Source organism: Protopterus annectens, chromosome 4.part0, assembly GCF_019279795.1.
Source record: "Protopterus annectens isolate FY-2018-M chromosome 4.part0, PAN1.0, whole genome shotgun sequence".
Taxonomy (NCBI): Eukaryota; Metazoa; Chordata; order Ceratodontiformes; family Protopteridae; genus Protopterus; species Protopterus annectens.
This window is the reverse complement of record NC_056733.1, coordinates 1,057,185,502-1,057,212,362: the sequence shown is the minus strand read 5'-3', so window position 1 is coordinate 1,057,212,362 and position 26,861 is coordinate 1,057,185,502. Positions and strand designations below refer to the sequence as shown.

Below are 26,861 nucleotides of genomic sequence, written 5' to 3'. Positions count from 1 at the left end.
TATCAAAGCAGAGTGTAAAGCCAGATAAAACATCTCTTCATCCAGCCGCCCAGGAGCCTCCTAAAATCTCTGACAGCATCAATAGGACCAGATGGTGGAAGCTGTGAACAGTGAGATGAACTCAAGAGGAACTAAACCCACACATAAGGCTACATACCAATCTTAGCCTTACTGTAGATATGTAGCAAAGAGTGGCGCATTGGCCACCAGGTCCTAATTTCGGTCCCACGGGTGCTTCTACGGTGGTAATGGACCTGGCATAAGCTTTCTGAGCCTGTCTGCAAAGCTATGGAGGATCATTATGGAACTCTCAACAAAACTATGGGTGGGACACACAGACATTTCCCACTACCCACATTGGTTTCCCTCAAGGGCAGATCCTGCCTTTGAACTTGGTCTTTTTTCAGATCCTGCCTTTTAAGATTTGGAGACAGGGTAAACAGTTCACATTGCCTATTGCTGACAAAAGCCTTTGACACACAGCATACCTTGCAAACATCATAGACACACCAGTCACCACAACCAATGTAAAACCCATACAGCACACCACACTAAAGCATACTGGAGATGGGACAGACAGAACCCACAAAGAGGGAATGGAGCTATGGGTCAAGTCCAGCTGTCAGTAGCTGGTCCAGGCTCACAAAGCCAGGGTGGCCCACACCATTTATTTTCGGTTTTTCCTGGGGCAAACCTTGGAGGGACAGGATTTTATTTGACAGGCAGAAGACAGCAGACTGGCTGCCATAATTGATACGATGACTGACAATGCTATCTCACAGAGGCCAGAGAGGCCTGGATAAAAATGGTGCCAGAGAGCCAGCCTTAAGCTGAACGCCAAACGCCAATAGTCATACCCTTTGGGGCCAAAAAACAATGTACCCTCACACATATACAGTAATCCATTAAGACACAATTACGGTAATAGTAAAGAAAGGGGAGTAAGGTAATCAGGGACCTCAAGGTTGACACCACTCACACGACCTCTGGTTAGACAAAACCTTTTTATATTGCCCAATCTATCATGAATTGTTTCACTATCTATCATGAGTTCCTCATTGTGCCCCCAAGGTCATTGTGCCAGGCTAATGATCTTCTACAATGCCAATGACCAATGATAGAGTACCGACCCCATACTAGTTGCAACACCCCCACCTGCAACCAAGACACCACTAAGTAGGAAAGTCAAGAGGATAAAGGGTCTTAAACATATAAAAAGCTGACTCTGAAAAACTCCAGCTCTATTTACTCAGAGGTGGATCATGCTCAGTGACAAGGTGGAGGTCGTTCAAGCCTGAAAAAACATGCTCCACCTCAGAAAATCCAAATCAATCAATCAGGAGCCACATCAAACCACAAACCTCAAAAAGCCAAAACTCCAACATTTTGCTGGAGCTGGAGGGACAGATTCATAGATTCAGGACCCTACTACACTCCTGAACAGAATCCCAGTCCATGTTGAAATCACCCCCTCACTGACTCTATTCAAAATCAAGAACGAATGATGGATCGAGATCGTTAGGTTTACCCCTTCATCTCTCTGTGTCACTACACTACTGAGGCATAGTAAACTAAACCCTAAAATGGCGTAGTATTCTCATCCTAAGGGGTGGTGTAAGCCACATACACTCTGGCTAGGCTTATAAATGCCTTAGGGCAGATAGCCTAGTACGAACCTATGAACCTATTATCATTTGCCTCTCTTCTCTAAGTCCAGGGCAGGCTTTGCCACTGCAGTTCTGCAGGGCCTTATAGCTGCTCCTAATGCTATTTAGCTCCATCCTCCCATCCGTAGTTTTGGGATTCTACCCAAATGTAATGACTGCAACAGAGAAACACGAAGAACATAGTACAGTTGTGTACACTTACCATAAATGTAGATGTTAGTGTATTCACTGTTGCAGTTCGGGTTAACCACCCACCATCCCCCTTTTTTCTAGAACTTCTCTTTCCTTCACTATATTATAAAGCCTTTGTGGTGTATTTGCTTTTAGATGAAGGTAAAGTTTGTTGCTAAAAATGCGTTTACTTATATGTTCCTGTTTATATATATATATATATATATATATATATATTTTTTTTTTTTTTTTTTTTTTTTTTTTTTTTGCTCCCCATTTGGGGGGCACCTGACATCTGGGGCAAGAAAAATTGAATAAAATGGCATCTGCTGCGTGTTTTGTACCCCTGATGACATGACATCATGGAAGAGGAGACAGCAACCAACGCAGGACCCAAGACTTTGATATTCAGGCCGACTGAGGTCAACCTGCCAGCAGATTACCCAAATGTAATGACTGCAACAAGTGAATACACTCTAACATCTACATTTATGGTAAGTGTACACAACTGTACTTTCTGAGGGGAGGCAAACCGGTCTACCACTGGAGTCCCCCATTTGTTCCTCAAGAGGTTGAATATTTTTGGTTCTAGTTTCCATTTGTGTGGGTCCATGAGATTTCTGCTTAAGTAGTCTGCCAGTGAATATAGCTTGCCTGGCAGGAATTGAGCTTGTTGGTGCACTTGGTAGCTCAAGGCTGTATTCCACAGAGCCATGGCTAGTCTGCAGAGAGGGTATGAGTGGGTTCCCCCCTGCTTGTTTTATGTACCACATAACTGTGGTGTTGTCTCTTTACCAATAGTTGCCCTGGAAGAATGCGATCTTTGAAAGCTGTCAGGGAATTCTGTACAGCTAACATTTTTTTTGATTATGCAGGTACATCGGTCTCTGGTTCCATTTGCTTTGAATGCACTGCCCTGCCAAATGAGCCCCCCAAGCGTAGTCTGATGCATCTGTTGTCAGGGTTTGGGTGGCAGGAGGTAGAGTGAAAGGAAGCCCCTTGTTTTGTGGTAGCAGGCCTCTGCCTACCAAAGGACCTCTGTCTTTATACAAGGAATGATAGGAACCATTGATTCCAGGTCCTGAGAATGTTGACACACCATAGGCTTTTTAGATACCATTTTAGTTTCCTCATATGCAGTCTTGCATATGGAATTATTAGAATGCAAGAGGCCATGAACCCCAGGGCTTGCAGTGTTTTCCTTGCAGATAGCTGGGGTTTTGTGGCCAATAGTTTGAAGTAGGTTGTCAAACTTGTTTCTCTGGATTGAAGAATGCCATCTGGGAAGTTGTGTTCAAGCTTGCTCCCAGGAATACAATCTGTTGGCAGGGTACTAGGTGATATTTCTTTTCGTCTATGGTGTACCCCTGTGATTGTAGAAGTTTCTTTATGAATGCCAGATGTTGCAATAGCTAGTCCTGGCTTTCTGTCTGAATCAGACAATCATCCAAGTATGGGTATATTTTAATATTTTTCTGCCTGCAAAATGCAATGGCTGGAACTAGACACTTTGTGAATACCCTGGGCACAGTAGATAAGCCAAAGGGAAGTGTAGATAACTGATGTGCATGGAGCCTGCCCTGAAGCGTAGGTATTTCCTGCAAGATTCCCTTACTGGAATGTGCAGGTAAGCTTCCTTTAATTCTAAGGTTGCCAACCAGGCATCTTTGCCTAGCATAGGAAGAAGCTGTTGAAATGTTAGCATTTTGAATTTTGGGATTACCAGATAAGTGTTTAGAATAGAGGGGTCCAGGATAGGACGCCAGGAGCTGTCTTCTCGGTACCAGGAAAAGTCTTGAATAAAACCTTGCCCCCTTTGTTCTGTTGGGAGAGGTTGAGTAGCCCTGATACTTGGAGAGCGAACTTGCTTTTGGGCCTCCGCCCACTGATTTTGGGGGTAGGTCTGGTCCAAACATTTGGGGTTGGTAGTGTGTGGAAGTGGAATCTGTATACTAGGGAAACTTTGTTCAAAACCCATTTGTCCTGGGTAATGAGTTCCCAGTTTTTTGCATGCAGGGTGCGCTTTCCTCCTAAGGGAGCAGGTAGTTGAGCAGGGCTTGGAAGGGTTAAGGTTAAGTCATTGTGCCATTTTTCCGTAGGGGTTGGCTTATTCCCCGCTTTGGAAGTGGGAGCCCCCCACTGCTTAGGCCTATTCGCAGCCTGAGACTGTAACCTTGGTGGTCTGCTGTTCCTGGGTTTGGACTGAGGAGGCCTGGAAGAGACTGGAAAGGACCAATTCTTAGGCCAATGCCTACTAAACCTGGGAGGCTGTACTTGTAGGAAATCTTTGTTTGCATAGATTTAGCTTTTTCCTCCATCCTTTTGAGGACTACTTCTGCTTTGTTGCCAAAAAGGTGGTCTTGGTTTAAGGGAGCATCCAGTAATTTAGCTTTAACATGATCTGGCAAGTTTTGCTTTTTAAGTCAAGCATGCCTTCTAAGTACAGACCCAGTGACAGCAGCCCTGCAAGATGCTTCTAAAGCATCAAAACCACATTGCAAAGTATGTTTACCAACTTGTTATGCAGAATGCATTAAATCCTGTAATTGTGTTCAGCACAGTCAGGAATAAACATCATTTTCTGTTTAAGTAGTCCCAGAATATGCTGCTGATACTTGAACATATGAAATTGGCAATTTAAAGCCCTAATGGCCAAAGTAGCAGAAGTGTATACCTTCTTGCCCCATCTGTCTAAGGCTCTAGAATCTCTATCAGAAGGGGTAGAATTTTTGGCAGCAGTAGCCTTAATGCCTTTTGGTCTTTGAGAAATGGTGGTCGGATCCGCAGTAGCATTCTTGAAGAGGAACTTGAGAGTCGGGTTCTCCGTAATACCAGTCAGGTTTTCCTGCGATCTGGAGGTAAAGTGTCTGGGGAAAGGCTAGATTCCAAGAAAGCATCATCGACTATGTCCAGAACAGGAGGGATAGCTAAAGGCCTGTGTTGAGGAAGGAGTAAGAATTCCCTAAGCCTCTTTAGAGTCAGAGAAATTCTGGCTTTCCCAGTGGAAATGCTCCCTAAGAGTGTGCAAGGTTTCACCAAAAGAACAATCTTCTGGAGGGGAAGCAGAGGGAATAATATCCTGGTAATCAGAGGGAACAGAAATATCAGATTCCTGATAAGAATCAGAAGGAAAATCAGTTCTAGGTCTCTGAGGGGGAAGGCTGACTTTCCCTAATTAAGGTAATAAGGTCTTCAGCCATTCTAAGCATTTGTTTTTTAGGCATATTGGCCTGAGCACGTCTGTTTTCTATGCGTGGTGTGAGTTTTAGGCCTGGATGAAGATGATGGCATTGGTTTAAAATGCAAGTCAGTAGGCCTGAATACACCCTCAGAAGCCAGTGCCTGCACAGCGGCTTCAGACCCATCCAAGGTAGAGACATCCACACGTTCCATAGTTGAAGAAGCATCTCGCGGCACAACGGACTCCGAATGGGTCTCAGTAGAGGCCTGTGAATCTGAAGTATCGGGCTGCGAAAGCGCCATACTGAGTACCTGCGGACTGGCGACTAGCTTAACAGAAACGTCGGCAGTTTTGGACCCAAGCGGTCTGTCTGTCTCTTTATCCTTACGTTTCTTCGGAAGATCGGTAGTCTGATGGCTTAACGAAGCCATTTCGGAGTACTGAGACAGAGTACAAAATTATTTTCTGCAAAGATAGCCCGACGAATAGTTCGGGGGTTGAACAAGGCACAAAACCGACAGCGAGGGACATCGTGGTCTGGGCCTAAACAGGGGATGCAGTACAAATGAATATCTTTGATGTATTTGCTTTCCACAAGTAAGACAGTTAACTTTTGCCAACATCGGTTGGAGCAAGAAAAAGGATCCGCAACGGGGTTTCTTATCTTTTTTGAAGACTTCGGGTCTGAAACTCAAAAATGAAAATTTCAGGAGTCAGCCGACCGGCGGTTGCGAACTGCTTCTTCGGGCACCGCACGGCAAGAAAGACTGATGTAATGACGGCTGCATGTTTTATACCCCTGACGTTATGGAAGAAGAGACTGCATCTGATGCAGGAATCCGAAGTCTCTGATATTCAGGCCAGCTGAGGGCTACCTGAAGGCAGATAACCCAAATGTGATGACTGCAACAGTGAGACAAAACATTCTGTAACATATTACACACCTGTAACATTTACTTGTATTGTTTCAGTACATTTTTAATATTAATTTATAGCATCCTTTAAACTACAGATTGTGGGGTTTTAGTATATGGAATATTCTAAGACACTTTATTTTAACTTGGTTGTGTGTACATTTGAGCAATTCTCTAATTTAATAATTCGCTAACTTCAGGAAAACAAATAGTTGAACTATCTTTGCATAAAAGTAGTGGTTTGTGCTTTGAGTGTCATTCTGATGAAGTCTCCAGTGGGGCGAAAGCTCTGAATCGTATATTAAATTACATTTCTTAAAACTATTGTTGGCTCCTTGGCATTTTTGTGCTGCTAATCAACCCTGGGTCAGCTGGACCATAATTAAGGCTTTATCTCTCTCTGCCACTTGGATACTGTAAACCCATTTTGGTAGAAGTGGCTGAGGATGTGCTTCGTAGAAGAGATGGCAGATTGTCAAATAGCAGTTGGACTGAATATGAAAAATAGATCTGTTTTTTTTTTATAGAGAAAGTGGACATTTAGCATGCCTTCTGGGACTGGAGATGTCATTTAACAGCTTCAAAAATGCAGGAAACTTGCACAAAACGAGTTGAGTGGGGTATAACATTTAAAAGCTTGCATCTGGATTTTTCAGGGATTAAATTTAGATTGAATTGGACATATGCTTTTAATGTCTTTGTCAATGACTTGCTTTTCTTTCTAAACAGGAAAAATGCAGAGTTGGAAAGGATTAATGAACTGCACAGTAGAACCACCAATGAAATGAAGGAAGAATGCAGCATTGCGTTAAGGAAATTGGGTGAGGTCACTGCAGAGTTTGAGAGGTAAGGTTCAGTGACTGATTTACACGGGTTTATATCACACAATCGAAACGTGATATATGCTAGTGCTATAACATCGACACACACAAAGCGAATGCTAGAAAAGCCGAAACACCTAAACAACGAAATTCATCATATCTACTGACCATGGTTGGCCAACACCTATGGAATTAATTTCCTAATCATTTGCGATAAGGAAATGTAATTCAGTTCGTGTTGTCCAACCATGGTGATGCGATAAGATGAATTATGGTTGTTTAGGTGTTTTGGCTTTCCTACCGTTTGCTTTATGAGAGTCTGTTATAGCACTTGGGTATATCACCTTTTGATTGCATGATATAGACCCATTTCCACACACCTTCTTTGCCTATTATGTTATTTGGAAGTCGTCACTTCATACTCTAGTGATATGCAGGGTAAACTTTGATGTAGGTTAAACTGCTATAGTAACAAGTGTAATAACTAGATATTTTTTTTACTGAATGATATTGCTATATCTTGGTGTAAGCAAGACTGAAATACCCATTTGGTATTATCCTAAAAGAATAATGTAGGTTTGACAGTGGTGTGCAGACTTAACAGATGAGAGAATGCCCATATAAAAATGCGTATAATATGAAAAAAGTTGATGCCAGAGAATTATGCGGGACTGTCTTGCCACAAGTTGAGGTCCCTTCATTTCTAATGGTCCTTATCTGGAAATGGGGGGGGGGGTTACTTTCCTTGATAGTTTTTGCCAGTTGACTGGAGTAGAGCTTAAGACTGGGTTTCTTTAGGGGCTAGTTCCAAAGAATTTCACGGTTATCTATTTTCCTTTCAAAAAGATGCTCATGTTGCCATTGCCCTCTCTGGTCACTGAATTGGCAGATTTTTTATGCTTGCCCCCCCCCCCCCCCCCCATCATGCTCTCCTTTAATAGACCACACAACTTTTTTGGGGGGAGGGGCAGTAATTGACCTTTCCTTGTTGCAGTTGATCTAGAACAGATCTCAGCCTTCATGTTTACATGCAAGAATTTCTATTATGCTTTACCCAATTCCAAGGCTTAGAGGCTGTGTGCATGTTGACAAAATTGACTGCAGTATTTACTCTCTCTCTACCATTTTGCAAAGCTCACTGGTGGCTGTTGTAATCTTTTTTTGCACATAAACTATGTGGAAGTAGGACTGCCAAAATACAGCTTTGTCTCAACTGATGCAGACATCCATTTGGAGGTGCAGTTGTGATGGGAATTCTCCTGTGTCATGAAGTTGAGGGTGGAAGCCAAGACAGAAAATCTTTAATTCATGGAAACATGAATTAAGTCTTTACTTTGCTTAAACTATTTCACATTGACATACCAATTTCTCACTTTGAGGACATGTAGTTTGTAAAAGGGAAATGTTTTTTCCTCTGCTGCCACCTTTTCACATCTGTATAGCCATTTTAAGAGGGCCTCTTGTTTGTAAGGACAAATGCGAAATGCGTTTTTCTTTATTGTAATCACTCGTGGTTATTGGCACCAGCAACAAACCTAAATGAATAGAATGGCAACTTGGGTAATACTTAATGAATACAGCCTTGTTTCATCAAGTAGTAAGCATTTGAGTGCCTGTTCTCTGACTTCATTGTTTTGTTTCCCATGTGACGATCTGTAGGAAACTCCTGCAGCCCTGATTTCATGTCATCATTAAGCTAGGTGTGATGTAGGTCCACGTAGCATTCAGTAAGCTTTTAGGAATTGCCTTACTTTTCAAATAAAAATGAAATAATGTTTAGTGACACTTGCAAATCCCAAAAGCAGAATTACAACTCTGAGGGCAGCAACCATTCCAGACATTCTGGTTGTCACCCATCCTGTTATCAGCGGGACTCTCATGGGTTGAGCTGCCTCATCCCATTGCCCGCTGTGTAAAACAGTGGGACTCAAAGTCCCACTTTTCGATCACACTGAATCACCTTGGAAAACCCGCAATTACTTCCAGCTTTTCCATGGCAATTCAGTTAAGTCACCAACCTGGACCTGCAGGCAGAGCTATTCCCTGTTAGGTCTGGGAGTTTTAAATTGTGCAACAATTGGTTGCAATTCAAGAAGGGGGTGGAGATTGGGGCAGGAAGAGCCCTGCAAAGATCGGGGCTGTAGACCGTTTTTTTTTTTTTTTTTGCGCTTCTACAGCTGCTAAAGAAAAAGACCAAGATTTTTTTTCTTCATAACAGCCGAGCCAGCCATTCATCCGTCCATCTAGCTACTCCCACCAACCAGCAAGCCATGCCAGCAAGCCACTCCAGCCAGACATTGTACCCATAACAGCATCTCCTTCACCACTCCTGTAGACATCATGTTAGAAGGTGTGGCCAGTGTCATATTGACCTCACCTTCATGTCTCACTTTGGCACACTTAAAGGGTGGCAACTCTGCCAGATATTCTACTGGTAACTGATTAACCATTGCACATAATCTTTCACTGTTCTTTCAGGAAGCAGAGCACTGATCTGCTGTTGGTTTTTCCCATCCTAGAGGGTCCATCTGCTGGTTCCTGAAGCCCAAACTAGGATTAGCCATTTCACCCATGGTTGTACTACACCCTTACTGAGTCAGCCATTTTTGGCGGCCAATTTCTCATTCAGGTCTTTAGCCTTTGAAGGAAGTGTAGTCTTGCATCTGTTCTTTAGAATATCCTCAAAATCCTAGAAATGCCCATCAGTCTGGAAATTGTAGCTCTCCTATTTGCTGCTTTGCATTTTTTAGATGACGTCTTACTGAAAACTTAAGTATTCTTTAACCAAAAGTTGGTACCTAGAAACCATTTTGAGTGAAAAGGTGGCATGATCTTTGCTATTTACAGTGGCAGTTACTCCTTGTTGGATCCATGTACTGCTTGGTCACTGGTGCTGTTAATTGTAAATTCATGAGGACAGAGAATAATTTGACCTAGTTTTCTGCAGAATAACTGGAGCATGAAACAACCAAATTTTTATTTTCTTTGTTCACTGGGAAAGCTCGATGGTTCTCTCCCTTTTCTAGGGCAGCCTGGGAACATTGTTTAGTTTTGTGATGCGAGTTGCTCACTTTCACACAGTAGGCAATGAAGGTGGTAGGAATTGAACCCTGACCCCTTGGCACAGCAAGTAACTCATTAAACAATAGCTTTAGTCCTCTCTGCTAATTGCCATACAAAATTCCCTAGACAGTTCTGTGACTCTGCTCGACAGTGGCACAGGAAGATAACTTTCTTGGGTGGCGTTAGCCAGGGAACCTTGTTGGCTAGGCTTGCGTATGCCCTTGGGCTGATAGCCTAGTATCTACCTATGAACAATGACAAGTCTGTATGCAAAGATGATAGCTTATATATCTCCTTTGACAGATCCGTCTTGCTCCCTTTATCTGGAGTTGTTGCACTGACTTCATGGATTTAACAAAAGCTTTAGCTGACTGACCAAGAAGTTAGTCACCTATGAGGTCCTTTCTTTTTAGCTGGAACAAAGATTGGAGTATCTTTCCAAGTGCATTGCTCAATACAGCCGATGTTCTCTTCTGTTCGTCCTCAATTGATGGGTCTGTTGGATCCATACTGATCAGACTCCAGAAGCGCTAGACTTCTGGATCCAAGGCTCATGCTCCTTTTCTACACACAATTCCCATCTATCAACTAAAATACCTTGGCTCTCATTTGCTGCTTGAATGATAGACATGATCTTTGGCAGATAAGTGGTGAGTTTACGTAGTTTTGGGTAGCTTGTACTCAATACTGTTCCCTTCCTTCAAGGTTCTGTCTTTTCTGTTCCCCACCCCCAAATATATTAACAAAAAAATAGTGTGGTAAATTTCTGGTTTAACACCTTTTTCTATTTGTGTAAACACTCTTCAATATGTCTGACATGGCCTCCAGCTTTAAAAATGTGTTTTTGTGGCCATAAAATTCCTCCACCGGTTTGAGGATTGCTTTGCATGTTTCACATTTGGGGCTAGAGCGCTTTGTGACTGGTTGAAGTCCGCTTTGAAGGGGCTTCTTTCTCCATGAGGGAAGGTAACCTCTCACTATCTTGTCCTAGCAAGAAACCTAAAGACAAAAACAATGGAGAGAAGGACAAGGATGTAACGCAAGTGAAACTCCCTGAGAAACACTGGGAGTGAGAACCTATCAAGCGGTATCCTGATAGGCTTGTCAGGCACATTTCCAATGGTACCGAAATTGTCCGCATCTATTTTTATTTAACATTTGTTGACCAGGAAAGCCCTACTTGGAATGAAGCCAATTTTCAGCGGAGGCCCAGGGAGAAACGCTCCAGATGTGTGTCTTTGTAATGTGGGAGGAAACTGGAGCACCCGGAGGAGTGGGAGAATCAAACCAGAGAAGCTCTTGCTGTGAGGTGACAATGCTACCGCTGCTCTGCCTGTTATGTGCTCCCCAATGTAGACCATATCAGCTAACCTATCTCCTTTCAAAGTCTCTTCCCCTTTCTCAGGATTCACTGAAGTGACCCACTTTAGAAACTAATGTATATTATTATACATTGTACTCTACTTGATTGTACATCCCCTGTACTTGCACATTGCACTGTTTATTCACTAGAATGTGTATACACAGATGTTCATCATAGTGATCACTGCTGCAGTAGACTTAGCTATATGGGTTATATCCTGCTGAGGACATAACAGCCAACCAACTTTCTAAGCTTCAGGGCACTTTCCACACGCCCAAACTCTCCTGCAGCTCAAGCTGAACTCACTGACAAGTTTGGCCGTGAAGCCCTTCAGAGCTTTACTACTGCAAAAGAGTACACTCTGAGGCTTTCGAGGATTGGTCTGTAATATGCTTTCCTTTGCTGGACAGGAGTTTCTTTTTTTGGGGGGGGGGGGGGCTTCCATTTTCTTAACTTTCTAGAAGTAGTAGTACACAGAAGTCAGATCATAAGCAGTAGCCGAGGTTGTGAGAATGGTCCCTGTGGTGACTGGGGAGGGGAATAGCAAATTCAGAAATTCACACTTACCCCCTGTCTAGGGTTAAGCCTAAAAGAGGATGAGGACCACCTCAGGGAGGAGGGGCCAACAAAAGCTTGATGCACTGGAGCTGTCACAGGACTCTGTTCACAAGACCTCCACCATATGACTGCCCCGAGGTGGTCCTCATCCTCTCCCTAGGCTTAACCCTCGACAAGTGGGTAAGTAAGAATTTCTGCAGTAACACATTTTTTTTTCCTGTGAAGAATTTTTTTTTTTTTTTGGTGGGGCTGGCATAGCATTTTACAGTGTTTTGTTTTTTTCTATCAAAAATTTACTTTTGTGGGCTGGTAGTGTTTACTGGCAATTGCTGCATGTCTTTCACAGGGCAGACATCATTTTTGGGTTGAACATTGACCAGACTACCAGTCCCACAGACAGTCTTTCAGCTAAAAAAAGAAAACGTTAACTGAATAGCCTTTGCTGCCACAGCAGGTTAGCAGTTTGCTTCAGCCTCAAATGGGTGATTGTGTTCTAACCATTTGTTGTACCTCAGACCACTCATCGTTTGCACAAGATCCTTCCGGTGTAGCACCTACAGCTACAAATGGACGGGGGATTAACCTTGTGCTCTGGGGCTGTCCCTCAGTTGGTAAGGGAGATCACTCCTGTCTGTTCTGGAAGAGGAAACCGGGAAGGTTTCCCTGTTGTATTAGAAAACTGTGCCCATCCTTGGGGAAGCAGGTGCTGCCATTAGTAACATGGTTGGCATAATTTTTCCTGTCAGAAGCTGAAAAGCAGCCATCTACTCCTCAATTTTCTTTGGATATGTGTAATTTACTGGAATTGGGTTGGGATTTAATTTGGGTTAGAGATGCTTTTTGTAAAGTTATATCTGGTAAAGAAAGAGGGCTTCCCCTTGAAGCGATTCAAGGTTATGAATCTGAATGGGAAGATGCAGGGATGGATACAGGGTTTTTCCTCTGATATTTGATTTGGACTCCAAGGAGAGCTCAGTTTCTGATTCTGTCTGTGGGGGTTTCTGTTTCTCTGAGACTATTGCTAGAATGTCTGTTTTCAGTGGAAGAAAACTGAGGTTTCTCACTCCCTCAGAAAAGTAATATGTTACAGAAGGATTTTCCTGAACCTACACCCACTTCTGTTCCTTCTCCTTTAGGTGTGTGTTACTGCCTGTTATTTCTGATAGTCTGCCACCTACACACCAAATGGCAGATAGAATGTATAAAGTTCTTCAGTCTTTTAAAGTTTTATACACTGTTCCCAAATCTAGCCCAGCAGCTATCGCGTAAGCTTAATTTGATCCCACTGCTGCTAAGCACTTGGTTCTTTCCAATCCTGTTTCTGATCAGGATGGGAAAAATATTGATAGGTATGGGAAAAAAGTAATACACATGCAATTTTGATTTGCAGAAAGTTGAATTACGCTCATGTTAATGTTCTGACAAATCGTGAAGGTATGGGGAATGTTTTTATCTTCAGTTTGTGAGGAAAAATCATCTGCTTTAATTTCTTCTGTTGCACAGGTTCAATGCTCATTGCTTGCAATGTGTATGACTGATACTATTTCCTGGGCTATGGCCACTGGTACTGTTTTTGAGGAGGTTTGCATGGGGGCATTTTCAGAACCTCTCAGATTAAAATCAGATTTTAATTTCTCCCTTGGATAGAGTTTGTGTTTAGCCCCTGTGCTGCAGAGATGTACAAAAATTGTGATAAAGGGGGCAAGTTGATCCGAGGAACCTCTACATTTTTCAGCCCTTCATTTCCAAGTTATCCAAGGAATTAAGTCTCAACAAAATTTGGGTAAACGGACATCCAGGAGACCGATATCCTTGGATCCAGATCTCCCCTTCTCCCCTCCCTATTCTAAAACAGTTAACACTGTTGCTTTAGACTTTGTCTAGGGAGCAGTTTCAGGTGAGAGAGAAATGCAGAAGGTGTGGGCACCAAGGACACGTGCAAGTACGTCAGTATCAAGGAGATGCATACCCTGATCAAGGCACACTACTCTCTAAACTACTTTTGGTCCTCTGGACTTCAAGTGGTTACAGACAACAAGCAGGGGGAAACCAGGTCATACCCTCTTGGTAGACTATCCATTTTAGCTTGGGATTTAGCTAAATAGCACATTCTTGCTCTACAGGCATTTAACATTGAATCAGTGCAAAATTGTGCATCAGACAAGCTGAGCAGGATCAGGGCAGACCCTCAAATAGAAACTAGAATAGGGGTATTCCAAGATTTTATCCATCTGAGTAATTCAAGTAGACCTCTCTGCTTCCTCTCTGAACAATCAACTGGCAATATTCTGTTCCAGGACTCCATGCAGTGAGCCCTGAAAGATGGATGTCTCTTCTTTTTCTTGGGCATGAATGCTCCTGTATGCTTTTCTGCCCTTTCCACTGATATCCAGGGTACAGCTGAAGATTCAGAAAGAATAATCCAAGATCATTGAGGTGACTACCTTCTTGCCAATGCAGTCGTAGTTTTCCCTTTTGGAAATGAGCAATTACCACAGACTTCCCCAAGTCTGGATCTACTCACAAGAACATGGGGTTTTTGATACACCCCACCATCAATCGACTGTTTGGATGATGGGGTCTTAATTATTTTAGGCACCCTGTTTACTGAGGACATGCAAGTACTAATGGAGGCAAGAAAGCTTGCTACTGGAAAATCTTATTAGCAAATGGAAGTTTTTCCTAGTTGGTGCCAACAACATAACTAGTGCCCATTCAGGGCTGGTTGTCCTCTGGTTTTACAGTATTTTTGAGTTAACTATTCTTTGGCCTTTCTCACTCACCTGTCAATTTATTTAGTGGCCATTTCAGCAGGTCTGCCCATGGATCCTCACCTTTCAATGCAGTCTTGTCAAAATGTTCTTGAAATGGGTTTTGTATAAGAAGGCTCCAAGAAAATCAGAAGTCTCTCCTTGGGATCTTAATTTTGTGTTAGAAACACTTGCTCCGTTTGAACCAACTAATCTGCCTGACTTGATAACATGGAAAGCAGTTTTTCTGATTGCTCTCATCTCTGCAAGAAGGTTATCGGAGTTGCAAGCTCTTATGGTGAGTCAACCTTACCTCATTTTTCGTAGGGAAAGGATTTCTAATTCTTTTACATCTAAAGTGGTATTTGAGTTTACTTTAAGCCAAACTATCCAGCTCCCTCTCCTCTTTCCTGAACCTAAAAATGAAAGAGGGAGTGGCACTCCATACTTTGGATGTCCACAGATAAACTCTGATATCTTGACTGAGTTAAATATTTCAGATCTTTGGATCAATTCATTTTTTGTGAGGGTAAGGAAGGGTGACCTGTGTCTGACTATTCCCAAATGGTTGTCGAAGGCTATTATCTTTTGTTATACTCACTATAACAAAACTATTACAGGCAGGCTCAATGTCCACTCTGTTTGGGCCTTAGCTACATTTATGGCTTTTTGGAAAGGGTTTGATTTTAGTTTTCTAGAAGCTGCTACTTAATCCTCTGTAAAGAGTGCTAGGACTATTCTGGAGGGGCTCTGGACTTTGCTCCTTTCCCTTCCTAAATGTAGTCTATGGTAAGCTATCCTTATAGCTAAGGCTATTGCAGTAGTGGTCAGTATAGTGAACATTTATTTTTATTTATTTGAGATTTGGTAATCTGGTTAGTCCAACTGGGCCAGTAGCCCATTTTCAGTGGAGACCTGAGGAGAAAAGCTCCAACAGAGACACTTACATTACAAGCACATACAGAGTTTCAAATAGGCTAAATTACAGTAGTAGTTACATGCCCAGAATAGAGAAATGTTATACATATACTCAGAGATAACATTCTACATAAGTTACAGAGAACATGTACACAAGTTAGAGTACAGTAGATAGAGGTTACAGAGAATACAGAAAAAAGAAATGAAAAATATGGAGGTTAAGTAGATGGAAGTCGGAGGAGAGGGGGAGAGGAAATACGGCAGTGTATTGGATTAGGTAGGGGCATGACGAGGACAAGTCTTGGTGTTGAGTTTTAGTTCCTTTTTGAAGTGTTTGGGATGGGATATTGATCTGATGTGAGAGGGGAGTTTGTTCCAAGCTTGGGCTATGGTGGATTTATAGAGTAGTTTGCCAGCAGTTTTATTAGGGTGGTAGAAGTTTGAGTGACTGGTTGGAGGTGCGAAGAGTACGTGTAGCAGTATAATAGGATATCTGAGAGGAGATGGCTGGGCAGGTGGATGGTTTGTATACAATATGGTGTAAGATTTGTAACAGATAGTAGTAGGAGTTGTTGAGGGAGTTCTAACCATTCTAGAGAGTTCAGTGAAAGACAGTGGTGAGACTTGTGATGTCATTTGGTGGCAAATCTGACTACTTAGTGTTTAGTTTGAGTTTAGACAAGGTTGTGGTTTGTAAGTTGGTAAAGTTTGGGGCAGTGTAGAGGAGGGAGGGGAGGAGTAGAGCCTGAGTCAGATTGTCTAGCATTGGGAGTAAGGAATTTATTTCAGTACAGGACACCTAGTTTCTGGTGAGTTTTTTTATGCTTTGCAAGACACATGCAAGTTAAATTTGTGCTCATCTATGATGGTACCAAGGAGCTTGGTGTATGGTTCAGGTTCTATGATGATGGAAGATGTGATGTGAAAGGCTGACTTATGTTGGGAGAGAGAACGAGAGAGGAAGAGCAGAAGTTTAGTAGTTTGGGTTTAGGATAAGTTGATTATCAGATACCCATTTTTCAGTGGATAGAAAGGCTTCTTGAGCTTGTGTGTGGAGATCAGAGATGTTTATAAGAGTTGAATCATCAGCATATTGTATAAGATAGGATAGTTTGCAAGATGTGTGAAGATCATTCGTGAAGATGTTAAACAGATGGGGATCCAAGATGGAATCTGGTGAACCACTGGAGTGAGAGAGGGGAGAGGTTCAAGGTCGCAAGTTTAGATAGAAGAATGGGGTGGGAGATGGTGTCAAAGGCTTTGGATAAGTCAAGGAAAAGGCAGGATGCGAGTATCTCTTGCGTCAGCTACCTTGTGGGTAAAAGATTAGAGGGCAGTAGTGGTACTGTGTTATGGCTGAAATCCATGTTGAGTGGGAGTGAGAAGGTTTTCCTGTAGGAGAATGTTTAATAGTTGAGTATGGATGCATTTTTCAAGTATTATAGATAGTTGGGAAAGGATAGCTATGGGTCTGTAGTTGGATGGGTCAGTAGAATTTCCTCCTTTGTGCAGAGGGATGGTGAAGAAGGATTTCCAAATGTCAGGAACTGTAGCTTCTTGGATAGATCGGTTGATTAGTAGGGATATGGGGAAGGCTATGGATTCAGCAGCTAGTTTAAGAAACTGGGGTGGGAGGTTATTTATTTTTATTTATTTATTTTACATTTGTTGACCGGGCTAGTCCAACTGGATATATTTCCATTTTCAGTAGAGGCCCAGGGAGAAAAGCTACAATAGTAACACACCAATATATCTCATGCATAATTAAACAAAGAAAGGAAGTTAAAATACTAAAAAATCACCTTGAGTGAGAAGAGAAGAAAAAAATACACTTGATTCTAATAAATATACAGGATAGGAATAGTCGCTTTACATTGTCATCTGAGGTAATGTACATTACATACAATATTAAATTAATAAGTACATTTAATTTACTAGTGATTATAGGTACTTCAGGAGGGGTAAGGAGTTTTGAATGGAGAAAGGAGGCAGTGAAGAGGTAGCAATGGCGAAAGCAGAAGATTAGTCGGAGTTACAAGTGGGGCATAGCCAATGTGTTTTAAGATGTTTCTTAAGCCTTTGTTTAAAGAGCGGAAGAGAGGTTAGTAAAGTTAGATCAGTTGGTAGAAGGTTCCATTTTTTTCCAGCAGTGTTTGAGAACAAGGAATCACCAGCCAGGTTATTAGACTTGTTTATGGTAGCCAGGAGTTTGCTAGAAGAGAGTAAGGAGTTGAGATTACTATAGGAGGTAATTAGGTTAGAAAGTACAGGAGTGTTAGGTTTGTAAAATAACCTGTGAACAATGGCAAGTTGGGAAAGTATCAATGTATTTTTTAGTTCTAGCCAGTCTAGTTGCTTTAAGTTCTGACAATGGTGAGTTCTAAATGGATTCCCAGTGGCAAATCTGGCTATTATAGGAGTTAGCTAGTTTGGCAAGAATATTTTTTTAGGTTAATGTAAATGGGTGAAGCATAAAGAAGGGTTGAGATTAAATGGGAGTGGGCAATTGTGGTTCTGGCTGTTGGGAGTTAAAAAGGGTTTTATTCTATATAAAGAGCCCAATTTTCTATTAACTGATTTAATGGTGTTAATATGGTTATCAAACAGCTGCGGTGGTGCAGGTGTAGCATTGTTGTCTCACAGCAAGAGGTCCTCTTGTTTGATTCTCGGCTGGAGTGCCTTCTAAGTGGAGTCTGCATGTCCTCCCCGCGGTTGGGTGGGCGTTCGAAAGGCATGCGTAAATGGGCATGCCATCGCTGAAGGTTGAACATTGAGCTGGCACCTCGGCGTTCGTGAAAATCTGCCAATCATTAGCGGACCGGAGTTCCGCTGTGGTGACCCCTAACCAGGAAAAGCCGAAAGACAACAACATTAATATGGTTATCAAAAGTAAGGTTATTATCAATTGTGACTCCTAGCAGTTTGGTGGTATAGTCAGGGGATATAAGGGTGCCATTTTTGGATTTGATTGAGAAATCTATCTGGGGGGACTTACTGTTGGGTGTAAAGAGTAAGAGCTTGGCCTTTTTGGCGTTCAAAAGGAGGCAACGTTTTAAGAACCAAGCCTCTACTGTGCTAAATACTTTCTGGGTTAGAGAATGTAGTTCATTTGTGGAGTTGGCAGAACATATGAGAGTAGAATCATCTGCATATTGTATGCAGGTGGCTTGAGGGATTGCTAGATAGAGGTCATTGATGAATAAAGAGAAAAGAAGATGTCCTAGAATGGAGCCCTGAGGGACTCCAAGGGAAATCGGCAGGTGGGAAGATATCTAATTTTTCCAGAGAACTGTTTGTCGTCTATTGTTAAGGTAGGATTTGAACAAGAGAATAGCCTAGGGGTCTAGAGAAAGGGATTCAAGGGTCTTTGAGTAGGGGGTGGTTAACCATGTCAAAAGCTTTTGACAGATCAATAGAGTGCTGATGAGAGGATGTTACGGTTTCTGTTGGAGTCTGTGAAAGATAGGAGAGCAGTGGTGGTACTATGAAAAGGCCTAAAGCCACGGTGGCAATTAGAATGTTGTGTTAAGTGGTCTATTAGCTGATGGTGAATGCATTTTTCCGTTACTTTTGCTAAGGGTGATTAGAGGGCTATAGGCCTATAGTTGGAATAATCAGAGTTACCACCTTTTATGTAAAGGGATTATGTGTGAAAGTTTCCAGATGTCTGTGATTATTCCTTCTCTTATGGTTCTGTTTGAGGATGGATATAGGATAGGCTACCGATTTAGCTGCTATTTGCAAGTATTTAGATGGTAACTTGTCAGCAGAAGGTGTACAAGGTTTAGGTTTTTGGATGATATTTTGGATGGAAGAGGTTGAGATGGGTTGAAGTTGGAAACATGGTAGTGTCATTCATAGAGACAGGGAAACTAGCATTGTCTGTGGATAGTTGAGCTAGTGATTGTATGGTGTCTGTGAAGTAGGTATTGAAGGCGTTTGCAGTTTGTAGGGAGGTGGTGGTATCAGCTCCTAGTGGGGATGGAGTTACTAGTGAGCCCAGGGTGTAGGAGTCTATTTATGCTTGACCAGAACTTTTGTGGACTATGCTAGGTTTCCTGTAGTTTTACAATAGTAGTTCTTTTCATTAGTGAGTATAGCTTTTTTTGTAATATTTCTCAACTGTCTAAAGGTATGTTGCTCAGAGAGAGTTCTGGTAGCTCTCCACCTGGCCCAGGATTTGTTCCTAAGCAATATCATTTGTCTTGTCTTTTGACAGCCAGGGGTCTGTTTTGGACCTTATTCTAATAGTTTGTGTGCGAGCTCATTTAGGATTAAGAATTTAGAGTTAAAATATTTAACAGCTTCTTCAAGTGGAAGAGTCTTTAGAGGGTTCCAGTTGCAGGCGTTAAGTTCATTTTGGAAATAAACAAGGTTAACGTGTTTATTGGACCATGAGGTCTTATAAGTGGAGGTGTTTGGAATATCATTTTTATGTCTTGTAATGTAAGTTAAGGTATGATCACTTACATCATCGGGTAAAGTTCCTACTTTGTAAGTTTGTTGTTGTTTATTAATAAGAATCCAATCTAAGATGCTCTCTTTTTTTTGTTTGGTTTGTTTATTCTAGTAGTGGTGGTGATTGTTTGACTAAATCCGTGAAGATTAATATGTGAAGAAGAGTAGTCTGTATTGAGACACCCAGTCGGTATTAAAATCGCCTAGTATAATTGTTTCTTGTGGATAGGTAGTAGATGCCCAGCTTAGAATGTTCTCTATTGTAGTGACATTTCCAGGAGGTAGGTAGATATAGATAATGTTAAGGGATTTTAGTATTGAGTTGCAATCTGGAGAGGACTTAAGCCTTACTATCTTGCGGTGGGATATAAGGAATGGTGGAGATCTGTAGTCCAGTTTTAAAGAGAAGAGCTACTCTTCCACCCTTACGTTTAGTGTGGTCTAGTCCCAATATATTATAACCTGGGGGAATTAACTCATTGTCCTTAGTTCCATGTTTTAACCAAGTTTCTGAGACAGAAGATATCAAAGGAATGAATATCAAGCAGGGCATGGAGATGGGTAACTTTGGTGTTGATACTGCGGATATTAAGATGCCCTGTTAGTAAGGGGTTGGAGAGACTGGTCAAGGTAGGCAGGGTAGATGGAGTGATGCTGTGAGTTATTCCTGTGGACATATTGCTTGGTCCTGGGTTGGGGTGGATATCACCATCTTTTATGGTTGGAGCTTTTAGCCTAGAGACTGGGTTGTAAATATAGCTCGTTTGGTATTTTAGCTTCCTTATAGTGGGGTTATGGAATTCAATGTGCAAGAGTGTGTGGTATTTGGCTAGTAGGTAACATGGTGTGGATGTGATATTTGAGTATGGGTAAGGGTATTGTTTTGAAAATCTGTGTGTTTTGGAGAGTAGTTGAAGTGGTAATAATTTACTGTTTCAAAGGAGGTAAGGAGATACGCAGAGGAGGACAGGTATAAGTATGGCTGTGAGTATTAACATAGTTAGGACAGCTTTAGTGATCAGCTGTAGTGGTCTGCTGTAAACAGTGGTAACAGGTTGGAAGGAAAAGAGGTTTTTGTTGATGGGTTTGGCAGGGGAAGGAGGTGTTAGAGTTGTAACTAGTGTGCGTAAGTTTTTTGACAGTGTCAGTGAAGTAATTATTGAGAAGGGTAGCATTTTCAAGTGGAGTGTTATTTGGGGAAAGGGGAGGAGGGGTAGGGCAATCAGGCTGGAGCATTTTAAGGGTTGACCAGAATTTACAGCTAAGTTGGGGTGAGCTGTAGTAGGATTTTTTCTTTTTGATTTGTTTTTTAACAAGGTTCCTGAGTTCCCTGCAAGTTTGGAAAAGGGGATGTGCCTTGGAATTTGGCCCATGCCTTCCAAGCACTGTCTCTTGTGTGCATAAGTGATCTGGTCTGTTTGGATAGCCAGGGGGCATAATTAGCTTTAATTCTAATTCTTCTGGATAGGGCGTGTGAGTTGAGAGTTTCCAAGAAAATGTGGTTAAATTTTAAGACTGCATCATTGAGCGGGAGTTGCTTAAGGAAAGCCTAATTGATGCTGGATACTATGGAGTTAAACAAGTTTGCATTAAAGTTAAGAGAGTTTACGGCAGTCTCCGTAGGAGTGTAATTTGTGTATTTGAGTATTGTCTTTGGCTGGAGGTGGGAAGATGGTCACTTAAGCTATTGGGTCGGGTACAGGGGGTTGTGGTAGAGGTTTAGGGATTTAGTGAGGATCCAGTCAATAGTAGAGTTGAAAGATGTTTTGTGCATGCAGATGTGTGATAGTTGGTGGAATCCATGTAGGTTAATGCATGTTTGTGGGTAGTCTGTTAGTTTAGCCCAGTCAATGTTGACATCTCCCAGTATGATGTTTTCATAAGGTAAATTATGGGAAAACCAGGAGAGGATGTTTTCAAGGATTGGGATATTATTGCCTGGGGGAATGTTATATGGAGGCAATGATAATTTTTTTTGCGTGTGTTTAGATCGTAATTTAGGATAATTAGTTCACCTGGGTGGAAATTGGGACTAGGGATGGTAATAGGTGAGAGGTTAAGATTTTCTGAGTAAAGAATAGCTACGCTGCCCCCTTTTTTGTGGGTTCTGTCAGAGCTGTAAATTTTGTAGTTAGGAGTATTTCAGTGTTGGTGATATGGGGTTTTAGCCAGGTTTCACAAGGTTAGAATGTGAGGAGAGGTATGGGCTATAGTTTGTTAGCATAATAGTAGCTATTCAAATGATCATTGCTGAAGTAGCTGCTCCCTCCACCCCCATTGTTTTTTTTTTGAGTGGGTTTTATGCCAGGTTTGGATATTTATTTTTTGTTCATTGCATTGTCTTTTCCAGGTTCAGCCTCCCTTTCTTTGCTGGCAGGAAAGCTGTGAAGGTATTCACACCAAAGCTTGTCTTCTAAGTCAGCTCGGCTCGAGATGCTTGACAGTTTGGGCATGTGGAAAGTGTCCTGAAGCCTAGGAAATTGGCTGTCTGATGTATCCTTGGCAGGATATAACCCATATAGCTAAGGCTATTGCAACAGTGATCATTCAAACATCTACTGATGTCCTACCCATATCACCATTGCAGTATTCACCATCTCTGGGATCTTCTGCCAAAGGCCGCCCAACATCCGGCCAGTATACCAAAGCCTTCATTACCTAGGGAATGTTTTGCATCACACACATGGTCACCGAGGGAAGTGTAGGGTATAAAGGTGACACATGTACTCTCCCAACACAGAACTATCAGAGACTATCCATGTGCAACTAACAGTGGGTAAAACTGCCTTCCAGTTTATAGCCTGCTACAGACCACCCTCCCAAACCCAGGAACCCCACTCGGCCTTCCTGAGAACACTGGAAAATATGAAGGTCTCTCCAAACACCATTATATTGGGCGACTTCAATTACCCTAACATAGACTGGTAGCATTACTCTAGCTCCAACACCCTAGCCCGAAGGTTCCTAGAATTTATAAACTCAAATGCTATGGAACAACTTGTTGCCACTCCCACAAGAGGGGAAAACATACTGGACCTGATCATCACCAACATGGGGACTCTATGCTCCAGACCAGAAGTGTATCCCTCACTGGTAAGATCAGACCATAAACTAATCTCACTAGATATTCACATCCTGACCCCAGCCCCTGCCCAGAAAACCACAGTGAAAAACTTCTCTAAAGCAAATTTCACACTCCTCAAAACCGAGGTGGAATCCTTCAAAGCCCCCGGGCCTGTGGAAAATACGGCCCAGACCGCAGAATCCTTTATAAACGCTTTCTATGAACACCTTCAGGAATACATGGATCATGCAATCCCAAATAAAACCAAGACCCAATCCTCCAAAGTTAGGCGTCCTGTCTGGTGGACCCCAGCTATAAACAAACTATACAATAGACGGAGGAAGCTACTACATGATAGAGCAAAATCCCAAAAAGGGAAGGCATCTCTGATCAGTATTAGCAAAAAACTACGGGCACTCATAAAATCGTCTAAGGCCAGCTTCGAGAGAAAAATTACACAGGACACTAAGGATAATCACAAGGCTTTCTTTAGTTATGTTAGGAACATGGGTGGGAATTCCCAGATATGCTCAGAATTAGTCTAAAATGACAAAAAATACACCGAACCCAGAGACCTTGCCAACATCCTAGCTGACAGGTTCAGCGCAAACTTCTCCCCTTCCCCACCAAAAGGGCAAATATCTATCCCAGCAGAGTGCTGCCCCCCTGACATCTCAGATGCTCAGGTAAGAGCCGCCCTCTCCAAAGCAAAAAACACAGCATCAATGGGACCAGGCGGTGTCCTGGGCTGCGTCCTACATGAACTCCAAGAAGAACTAAACCCAAACATAAAACTACTGTTCAATCTCAGCCTTACTACAGGATATGTACCCAAAGAGTGGCGTACAGCAACAGTGGTCCCCCTCTACAAAGGTGGTGCCTCAACGGATCCTGAAAACTATCGCCCCATAAGCCTGACTAGCTTGGTCTGCAAAGCTATGGAAAGGATTATCATGGACCTCATAAATAAAGATATTGGGGACCTACAGACACTGGATCCTACCCAGTTCGGCTTTAAGGGCAGATCCTGCCTCTTAAACCTGGTTGATTTCTTTGAAACTGTCACCAAGGCCATTGACGAGGGGAAGGTGGACCACACAGCCTACCTGGACCTTGCAAAAGCCTTCGATACAATACCCCACTCGGGCATTATAGATAAGCTCACCAGCTTAAATATAAACCCCTATGTCACTAGATGGGTTACAAACTGGCTCAAGGACAGAACTCACATGGTTAGAATTGCTGGAGCCATGTCAGACTCCAAACCAGTTACAAGTGGCGTCCCACAAGGCTCAGTCCTGGGACCTCTCTTGTTCGGTATATATTTCTCGGAGGTACAGGCTAACACTGAAGGACTGTGGCTGACCAAGTTCACAGATGACTGCAAACTGGGCGCCATAATCGACTCTCCAGCCGACACAAGCATCCTACAAAAGGGCCTCATAGAAACAGACAACTGGTGCCAGAGCCATGGCCTCAAGCTAAATGCCAAAAAGTGTATAGTCATCCCCTTTGGCAAAAACAAAGTGCCCACAAATTACCACATAGGTGGTAATCCATTAAGTACGGAAGAAGTAATTAGGGACCTGGGGACCCAAGTTGATAGCAATCTCTCATTTGACAACCACGTGGCCAAAGTGGTTAGAAAAACATTTTATATAGCCCACCTAATCATGAAGGGAGTCGCATCTAGATCAGGGGAGGTCATCGTGCCTCTTTACTCATCCCTCATCAGGCCCATAATTGAGTACAATGCCCCTTTTGGGATGTACCTTACCAGACACCTGCAGCAACTGGAAAGACCCCAAAAGTACCTCACCAAGAGGATCAAAGGGCTGAAACATGCCATATGCTGCCCGGTTAAAGAAACTACAGCTCTACTCAGTGGCATACCGCCTGCTCAGAGGCGATCTGTGCCTGACATATAAAGCCATGTCCAACCCGGAATTAATGGACATGCTGCATCTCAGAAAATCCAAATCCCATCGAGCTACGCGCTCGAGAGACTTGAACCTCAGCACTGAAATAAATAGGACATGCTGGAGGGACAGATTCATAACCCAGAGGCTCCCTTCACTCTGGAATAAAATCCCAGTCCAGGTTAGGTAGAGTCCCTCATTGACTCTCTTCAAGAGGAATCTTGATGAGTGGATGGGAGATAGTAGGTTTACCCCGGGTATCACTTCTGTGCCACTGTTAGACAGAGGCATAGTATAACCTCGAAAAAGGGCATAGCAAAATTCATTTAAAATGGGTGGCGAAAGCCAAACACACACTGGCTAGGCTTATAAATCCCCTAGGGCAGATAGCCTGGTATGAACCTATGAACTTTGTTGCTTTCAGTCTGAATGCTCTTGTAGTACATCTGTCTGAATGTCCTGTTTTAACTGGTTATACCGAGCCTACATCTTTCAGATAAGTACCCCATTGGGGTTCTTTTTTCTTGCATTGTTCAGTGGGTTATATAGGTTCATACTAGTCTAACTGCCCTTTTGAGCCATTTTAAGCCTAGCCAATTACCCCATGCAAGAATCAAACCCTGCACCTTGCGTCTGAAAAGTAAACACATTAAGCATTGTGCCAGCTTCCACCAGCATGTTACCTAAGAAAAGGAAATGTCAGTGGTGGGAGGCAGACTCCCCATAAACAGCCACGATAGGTCCTTGTTTTGCTTAGGTGCATCTCATGGCCACACAGTCTTCCATCTGTTAGGCCTTTGTACCCAAGACTTTGCATAGCTCCCCTTCACTTTCTATTTACTTTGAGAACCAACATCTTAAGCTTTTCATCCAGGGTACCATGGCGGAATCCATTTGCCCAGAGGTACAGCTGCCACTTAAAAAGAAGTCTAGGCCTGAGCCTGCTGCTGTCCAGCCTCCAACGAACGTCTCTCGAGGTCAGTGAGAACTCAGAATGACCCATCATTACCTTTGGTTTCTTTTGCCACGATCATCTTGTAGGCTGGCATGGAACCTGCTTCTTGCACATCCTTGGAGGTATTGCAGACATCCACTGTGGACATTGAGGGGGAACCAAGACTGGGTTTTTTTTGAGGGTCCCTAGAGGAATTCCTCAAATACTTACTAGGGAAGAGGTGACAGATAGCTTAATAGAATCCAGGCAGGGGTGTGACCCACCAATTTGTCAGCAGACACTCCAGTGAAGAAAAGACTGAAGATTAAACGTGGTGTCAGCTCCCAAGGAAGCACAGTGTGAATGATGGGCCTTTATGCAAGGCTTGTTCAGTGCCGTGATGGCATTGAAGCCTCCTCAGGGAGTTTCAGTTCCTGCACCACCTTCTTTTTTCACCAAAAAGAGCAAGAGACCCATAGTCTTTACACAAGGATAAGGATTCTGAGGCTAACTCCCTAGCCTATTGTCATTTGCCTTCACTTTTCGACTATGCTTGTGAGGAGGGGGAACTCTATCAGTCCTCATTCTCCTTTAGAGGAGCTTTCATTTGATGACAAGGTCCTGCATGTGATGGAGCATTTCAAATGGGATTGCTCCCAAGTATTGGATGTCCAGAAGAGGTATTATGACTTGCTACAAATGGACTCTTCTAAAACCTGCTGTTCCTCCTGTGTTGATAGCTCTATTAGATACTTTCACTGCTTTCCTGACGCTGGATTCTCCAGCTTCTAAGAAATCTGACAGGTGATATAAGGTGCCTAATGCCTGCAAGTTCTTGTACAAGTGCCCTTCATCTGATCATGCAGTGATTTCTGTATCTACTGATAAGCTTTCTAGGCCGTTTCCTTCTTCAGGCTCCTTCAGATAAGGACAGTAGAACCATGAGAGGATTGGCACGATGTATGCTTTGGCTTCTTTAGCCTTCAGGGCCATCCGTTACTAGATCCTACAAGGTGCACCCTGTCTCTTCTTTCTCAGATTGAGAAGATTATTTTGGGTATGTTGGACTCTGAGTAAGAC

The 26,861-nt window shown here is 42.7% G+C and overlaps 1 protein-coding gene across 1 annotated transcript in view; it reads left to right on the top strand.

Moving 5' to 3' along the window:
• Positions 1-26,861, top strand: part of HMMR (hyaluronan mediated motility receptor) — a gene marked incomplete in the record, with an annotated part of 1,493,987 nt that overhangs the window by 938,198 nt on the left and 528,928 nt on the right. The window contains 1 exon segment of the mRNA XM_044068985.1: positions 6,663-6,779. Within this exon segment, the coding sequence (XP_043924920.1) occupies positions 6,663-6,779 (117 nt within the window).